The 7,988-nt window shown below is 49.9% G+C and overlaps 1 protein-coding gene across 1 annotated transcript; it reads right to left on the reverse strand.

Annotated features, from left to right (window-relative positions):
- Positions 1-277: 277 nt before the first annotated feature.
- Positions 278-1,201, reverse strand: LOC135395925 (uncharacterized). Its single transcript, XM_064627012.1, has one exon. It carries the CDS (start codon positions 1,199-1,201, stop codon positions 278-280), a length of 924 nt encoding a protein of 307 aa, XP_064483082.1.
- Positions 1,202-7,988: the final 6,787 nt, after the last annotated feature.

A 7,988-nucleotide genomic window follows, 5' to 3' on the forward strand; every position in this document is an offset into this window, starting at 1 on the left:
CTTTGCTACGTCAACATAAAAAGTCAGAATTCGTCTGCTACCGCGATTCGCCGATCTGCGAAGCTCACAAATGATTGCAGCTAGCTTTCCAGAAAATCAGTCTTGAGAGAAATATGGGACCATGTTGCACTTGTTTTTGTTTTCCCATTTAGCACGGAGGACGTTTACTACTCGCAGACGACAGTTGCTGCCCGTGAAGCTACCGGTGGCTCGTCTTCGCGGTTATGCCTGCTGAAAGCACTGTTGAGTCAGAGAAAGGACTGCAACGGAAGGTTCTTTATTGCCGGCTGAGTGCCAACTGAACAGGATCAGGGTGGCCGAGTAGAATGGCCAAAGGTTGGCGCGTAACACGAGGGGCGTGCAGAACTCGATGTGCCTGCGCACTGCGCACGCCGTCTGTGTCGTCTGCTACAGGGCCCTCCCGCTGGAGACAGCCCAGGCTGTGAGGCCATGAGACATGCTTAGAGTGGCCGGGTGCAGAGGAGCGGCTGTTGGGAGCGACGGACGACGAGGAACCGGGCGCAAAGGAGGCGACAATGCCGGGGTTTTCGAGATACGCCGGTTTCAGCCGATCGACTGAGACGGTATCCTTTTTCCCGTTTACCAAAATGCGGTATATTTTGTCGTTCCTGGCGAGGACAGGATGCGGTCCGGAGTAAGGCGGAGAGAGGGACTTGCGCATAGGGTCTGTCCGCAGGAACACGTGGGTTGCCGTAGGCAGGTCTTGGGGGATGTTGGGGCTATGGTGGGATGCAGCTCTCGACGGGGTTGCTCGCACAATGCTGAAAGAGCGATGAAGGCGCTGAAGGAGGGCCGAAGGTGAGATGTCGGGTTTCGACGGGCAAAAGTACTCTGCGGGGAGGCGGAGTGAACAGCCGTAGACGAGGTCGGCGCAACTGCATCCGAGGTTCGGCTTAAGGGCGGCACGAATACCCAAGAGCACGAGAGGGAGATGGGAGACCCAGTGATCTCTGTCTTCGTGGGCGATGAGCGCGGCTTTGAGGTGGCGATGTAAACGTTCCACCATGCCATTAGAAGCAGGATGATAGGACGTTGTGCGCAGCCTGGTGGTGCCGAGGAGGGTAGCGGTGAAGAACTGGCTTTCGAACTGCCGCCCCCGGTCACTTGTGATTTGGGAGGGTACGCCAAAACGCGATATCCACATAGACAAGAAGGTGGCGGCGACAGTTTCGGCTGACATGTCTGGCATGGGGAACGCCTGTGGCCATCGAGTGTAACGGTCCACGGCGGTGAGGAGATAGCGATTGCCGGAGGACGGGGGCAGTGGTCCCACTATGTCCAGGTGGACCACGTCGAAGCGGGCGTCGGGGAGAGCGAAACGTCCTAGTGGGGTCACATTGTGGCGGTGAGTTTTCGATCGCTGACAGGCAGGCACGTGCCCAGGTTCGCACGTCGCCTATTTAAGGAAGGCCACACATAGCGGTCTGCTACGAGGTGCTGAGGCGCACGGATGCCAGGATGGGCCAGGTTGTGCAGCGCAGCAAAGAGTGACCGTCGGAGGGGGGCGGGGAAGAAAGGTCTCGGCCGGGGCGTCATGGTGTCGCAGCAAATGGTACGGGAAGAACCGGGTACGGGGAAATCAAACAGCTTCAGCGAGGAGCTCGGGCGGAGGCGCAAAAGGCGGAGCTCCTCGTCGTGGGCTTGGACTTCGGCTATGACGTCAGGCGACGAGGGGTCAGTGACTGTTGGAATAGAGGAAATGCCACTGAGGGCGTCGGCAGGACCGTTGCGGGACCCCTTAACGTTCTGGATGTCGGTCTAAAATTCAGCCAAGAAAGCTAGGTGGCGAATCTCTCTCGGAGAATACCGGCTGCTGGCGGACTGGAAAGCATGCGTGAGGGGCTTGTGGTCAGTCAGGATGGTAAAAGCGCGACCTTCCAAAAAGTGGCGAAAGTGGCGGACGGCCAATTACGCCGCGAGAAGTTCCCGCCCGAAAGTGCTGTATTTGGTTTCGGGGGGCTTCAGGCCTTTGGAGAAAAATGCGATAGGCTGCCAAGCGGCACTGATCCTCTGCTGGAGAACTGCGCCTACAGCGGTCCCCGATGCGTCAACCATGAGCACTGTGGGGGCGTCATGCTTGGGGTGGTGTAGCATAGCGCACTGTGCGAGGGCGGTCTTGATACGCTGAAAGGCTGCGTCGACTTCAGGTGTCCAAGGAAGTGAGCGGGACGGTGACTTCGTGCACTTAAGGAGTTCTTCGAGTGGACGAAGGGTCTCGGCGCAGCGCGTAGAAACGCCTGTAGAAGTTAACGTCCGGGTCACCAGTGTTGAGTCAGAGGAAGGACTGCAACGGAAGGTTCTTTATTGCCGGCTGGGTGTCAACTGAACTGGATCAGGGTGGCCGAGTAGAATGGCCAAAGGCTGGCGCGTAACACGAGGGGCGTGCAAAACTCGATGTGCCTGCGCACTGCGCACGCCATCTGTGTCGTCTGCTACAACACGTTCGTGATTGGCTGCGGTCGTTGAAAACACGATCCTAATTGGCTGACTCTTAGTTGTTCCGTGACATCGACGGGTATGCAGCAACGGCAAGCCCTATCACCACCCACCACCACCACCACGGGTATGCAGGGTTTCTGTATCAAGGCGGTGTTGGCTGAACGTCGTGTGTTCGCGTATAATGCTAACCGTGGGGAATACCCTGCGACACAGCCACAAGATATTCCGTAGCAGACGACAAGACAAGACGCTTACGGTGTCGTCTACTAAGTGTCGTCTGCTAAACTGCACAGTACGGCATTCCCGATATTCCGGCACCGTGTGAATGCTCAACGTAACACGGGACGGAACTTCGTCTCCGTGAGCAGTGTTTTCGCTTTTTCTTCCACTAGAATCTTCCGCGAGGATGGCGCTCGTGTGGATACACGGTAAACAACACCGTCTCGTCCTCTTTCATCTTCCCCAACTCCGTCCTCACATCCGCAATGTGCCGACTTCATTTTTCATGGGTGCCTCGTCGACGAGTTGAAACGCCCTTGCGCTCTGCTGTAACGCTCGCTCCCCTGCCTCCCTCCCTTGGGCTCAAGCGTCATCGCTCGACGTACATCCTCATTCCAACGTACCACGCGCACGCAATTCAAAAGCGAAGCCCGCATCTCGTGTGGATTGGGTTGCTAGTGCTCGTTATATTAATTTCTGTGGGAACGGGGGTTTTCGAATAATTTCGCGAGCAAGAGTATCGGGTTGGGCGAAATCGTAGACCCGCAAGCCCCCAAAGCTGCGCATAGCGCACTGAGTTGCACGATGTATTTCGACGTGCGCCTTTTGGATAAGGGGTTGACAGAAAAAAGTTACACATTAAATGGCATGGAGATGAGACTGCCGCATGAAACCCGCATAGCTGTTGGTGGTCTGTTTCCTGAAGGAGACGTTCTAACGGTGGAACCTAATTTAATGTTTCTGTTATATCAATGTATGTACTTGGTATCTGGTATTGGGAAAGCATGTACACAGTCTGGTACACGGTCGCACTGATAGCTGCAAAAGGATGACCGAAAATGTATTCTGTGTCGTGGCGCTATGCACTAAAACGGTAGCCCTGTACGGCCAACCAATGCGTATATCCGTCCGAAGCTTTATAGGATCACGTGACCAAACATTTACCCTGCAACCATAGGACTTCACTGTGAAGGGGCTCATTACTTTATTCCCCACATCACCACCTGCAATGGGGTTAGACTATCGCCCCTGGCAATGAAAAGCCCATTTTTCAGCAAGAATCTATCGCGCACCGATCCGTACAGTTTACATGCAGCGCTTAGCTTTTCCTTCGGTTTCTTCTCTCAAGCTCGCAACATTGCATTCCCTGCTGATATACGTTAACATATATCTTCCGTTGCTCTTCTTCTTGAGGTTGACATATCTCCCGAAGACTCTCAGGTTAACCCACTCCCATCACTACTAGACCGTATACGAGCGTATCGTTCTCTATAGGCTATACTGCCAGATTCCCCGCCGTGCGCTAGACCCGCGGTGGCCTTTCTTTTTTCTTTTTTTGTCGAGGGCCGGGGACGCCAGCAGGTGCCCATGGCGGGCACAGATTACTCGAATGGACCGTGGCGACCGACGTTAAAGCGGTTGTGACACACTTCGAAGCGCGTAGGAGTCAAGCTTCGTCGATACCCAACTTCTCGGACACAAGGACGACTATACACAATATAGTCGGTTACCGAGCTGAACAGATACGATACTCTAAGAAAAACTGGAGCAATTGTAGTCCCTTTTTGGGGATGCGTTGCCAAAACCATTTGTCCCTTTCGGGACTAAATGCGCCGAAGTTTATGCGAACTTTAGGGACTATTTTGCGCAAAGGGGTAAATTTCAGGGTCAAGCGACAAGCTGGAAGCAATTGCAACCTAGGGGACTGGGTATGGGGGTGGGGAGTGACGTAGATATTCGAGCGGTCTGTCTGCCTAGATTGGCGGCACGTTGGTCGGGTAGGGGATAAAAGGGGGTAGGCTCACACGCCTGGTTCTGCAGTTTCCTGCACTACAGTCGACCGTGAGGGTCCACTTCCCTCAGAGAGTTCAGCAGGGCTTTCTGTACGGATTTGCGGTGCTGTAGGTTGCCGCGCGGATGGACGAACTCCTCAATCTGGAGCTCTGATGTTCCAGGGTGCTGCACTGCTTTCTGGAGCAGAGGTCGAGGTAACTCGTTACAAGTAACTCGTTACTGTAACCAAGTTCCTTTTTTCGGTAACTCATAACATAGCTCGGTACTTTTGCGCCGTGGTAACTTTCAGAGGAACTCGTTCCTTTTTCAGGTAACTTTGCCAAAGTAACTTAAACTAAGTTCCAAGTTAGTTTTAATTCGCTTTTCACTCACGTCCACATATTCTCTTGCCTTCTCTCCGGTTCTTTCATGGCATTTTATGCCATAAAGCGTGATATTCAATCAATGACAGTATTCTGTTCAGGAAGTAGGAACCGCCTACATTGAAATGAAGCAGAACCATTGTGCGCCCACATGGAGTAAGATGCAAAGCGTTCGAACTGTTGGACATAAACGAAAACGGTCTCAGCGTGTTGCACTCCTCCGCGGTCAACTCAAGGTCTAACTCAACTGCTCACGCGCGCTGCACCTGTGTAGTGCTATTTTGTGTCCGAAGTAACTTGGAAGTAACTCGTTCTTTTTTTTAAGTAACTCCGTAACTGCGAGTTACATTTCAGGCTGAAGAACTTCGTTATTAATTGAGTTACATTTTTCACACGATAACTTAACTTGTAACGAGTTCTTTTTGACGGGTAACTTCTCGATCTATGTTCTGGAGTTCCCGTCTGGCGTAGCCAGACAAACCATTATAATGTGTTCCTCCGTTTCCTGTTCACCGCATTTTCGACAATTTGGAGTAGAAGTGCGGCCGAGTTTGAAAGTGTGTAGGCACTACGCTATAGGATGCTAAGCGAATGGAAGCTGAACTACTCTCTCTCTTTCTGAACCTCTTTAGTTCTTTTTTTTTTTACCCACAAACGCGTTTTGGAGTAGCCAGTTCTGACTGGGTCGGGACTAACCTTTCCATATTTTTCTTCCTTTTTCCAATCCAATCCTGAACTACTCTGCGGCTTCTCCTTCTTCTTCGGCTTTTTACTTCCTTGAGGCACGCACAGTATTTAGGTTTCCTTTTTTCAGAATGCTTCACGACTTGAATAGTCTATACAAACTACAGTGTTTTCAGCAGGAAATGTCTCTGAGTCGGTTGTCTCGCCTGGCGTCATAACAGATGTCATCCGTCCGTTCTCAAGGGTCGAAATGTCCGACGCCCTTCCGTCATCGACCGGGTACGCACCTCCCATCCCATATAACAGTCGGAAATGATCGCCAGAAAGACACTTAAATGTCGACTCGCGCATCCAAATTAGGCGATCGTACCGGAAACGAAAAGGAATAAATCGCTGGGCGATTACGTGCGATACGGATTCGCCTCATAAAGCCCGTTTCCTGCTCATTTCCTTCTTTTTTAAGAGCCGAAGATAAAGGAAATCATCCACGGTTTCACTCTGTCACTTCTCTGTGTCTGGTGAGAATCGAATGAAAAGTGACTATTCGTCCCCGTGTTTTTTTTTTTTACTGTCTTATACAGACAATTCGGCTCCGAATAACTGTTTACTGATAATGGTCGCAAAGTGTTACAGGTCGCATACGAGTAAAGTGGCGATCGGAGATACCAGTCTTATGCTTGTACGGTCATGCAGTTGGATCGGAAGACAGCAGCATCACAGGCTCCGGTATTTTTTTATTTATATGCTATTGAACCCGTACCACGGCGCCTTCAGCTGCTGTTTGTCTTGAACAAATACAATAAACATGAAACATGATTTCTTATTGATTATGATCATTGTTATCATGTACCACACCCGACGAAAGTTTGCATTGTAAATGAAGGCGAATGCGAAGATATTTGCCCTCTAGTCAATTACAGTAAGAAACGGTAAATTGCCCATACATTAATACACAATATCTGACAAATCCCTCAAAAAGTCTGGAGCGCTCCCCATGTTCTGGTTCAGACAAATTGCTCATTGCCAGCTGAAGGTGACAGAAAAAAGGGAAAGAAAAATACACCTGCATGTGGTATGCATGCCGTTATCACGGCCTTACTGACGTACTGTGAACAGTGCATTGCACGCGAAAAAAAGAGAGAGAGAGAGAGAGAGAAAGAGATGCAGAGATGTTCCAACAAAATGTGTTCCTTATGGATTCCTGTAAGTATTCCGAACTTGATTTTTTTGCGAGCGCATGCTTCTGGTAAGTCTGTACGCATACCGCTGACTAACATTTGACGTGCAAACTCCATCAAAACTTCTAACCTGTTCATCACTGCTTGTTTCGACACGTCCATGAAAAGCACGCGTTGTCAGTACACGATTCTCCTTTTAGTGCAAGTCTTCTTTCCTGCATATGGAAAACCTTCACCCTGGGTATTGCTATCACGCCGACTAATTTATTATGCGTATGTAGCGCAATGGCGCTATCTTCCGCCGCAGAAATCGTTGTACGTGGGTGGGTGTGTTTTTCTTGTTTACTAAACAATGTATTTAACTGCACTAAAAACATGACTTGCATAAATGCGGTGAATCAGCTCATCCCATAATCATTCATGTAGTTGTTGTTGGATAACGCGAAAAAAGAAAAAAAAAAGAAAGGAGAGAATTGGGAGTAATGACCCCTAATGAATTCTAGTCCCAATAGTCCCAATCTAGTTGCAATCGCTCCCTGTTTTAGTCCCCTGATCCTGAAATTCGCTTCCCAACAACAATAAATGAAGGAGAAGTGATGATGACATGGGATGTTCCCCCGTGGTAGTCACAGGACCCTACCCCACTTCACAGAGGTTAATATGAGAGGATGAATTATGGTGAACGAGAAGCGACGACAGGTCGGAGTTGAAATATTACTTAGCGCGTTGATATGTCACCTGTTTATAACATTTATTCTGTGTATTTTCTTGTTTGCCACATGTTTACATGAGAAAAATAAAGTTAGGACCAGGAGGCGCGATAAGCTCCGTCTTCGTTCACTTCCTGGTTATCATGAGATCGAGTACAGACGTGTCTCTGATACTTCGACGAAAGGTGTGGTATTACCGCTAGCTTCTACACCTGATGCGTGTCTGCAACATATAGCCGTTCTATCTCGAATCACTTGGCATATCAGTTCAGTTCGAAGTCAAATTACTTTCATTTACGCGTATAGATTATGTACATAGGGCTGTGTGCACAACGAATGAAATGCATCCCCAACTCTCTGATATTCATTTAGTCCCGGAAGGGGTTAATGTTTGTGGCAATGCATCTTGCCCTCAAAAGGACTAAAATTACTCCAAGGTTTTTTTCTTCTTCTTCGTCTTAGAGTGAATGCCCCTGGTGACACCTTTTGAAGGTCATACGATCGGATATTTGCCATACCCTACATGAGTCTGCAGGCTGAACACGGACCGGACGACACGAACAAGAAGACAGGACGAAGGA

The sequence above is a fragment of the Ornithodoros turicata genome, chromosome 5 (assembly GCF_037126465.1).
Source record: "Ornithodoros turicata isolate Travis chromosome 5, ASM3712646v1, whole genome shotgun sequence".
In the NCBI taxonomy this organism is placed as follows: Eukaryota; Metazoa; Arthropoda; class Arachnida; order Ixodida; family Argasidae; genus Ornithodoros; species Ornithodoros turicata.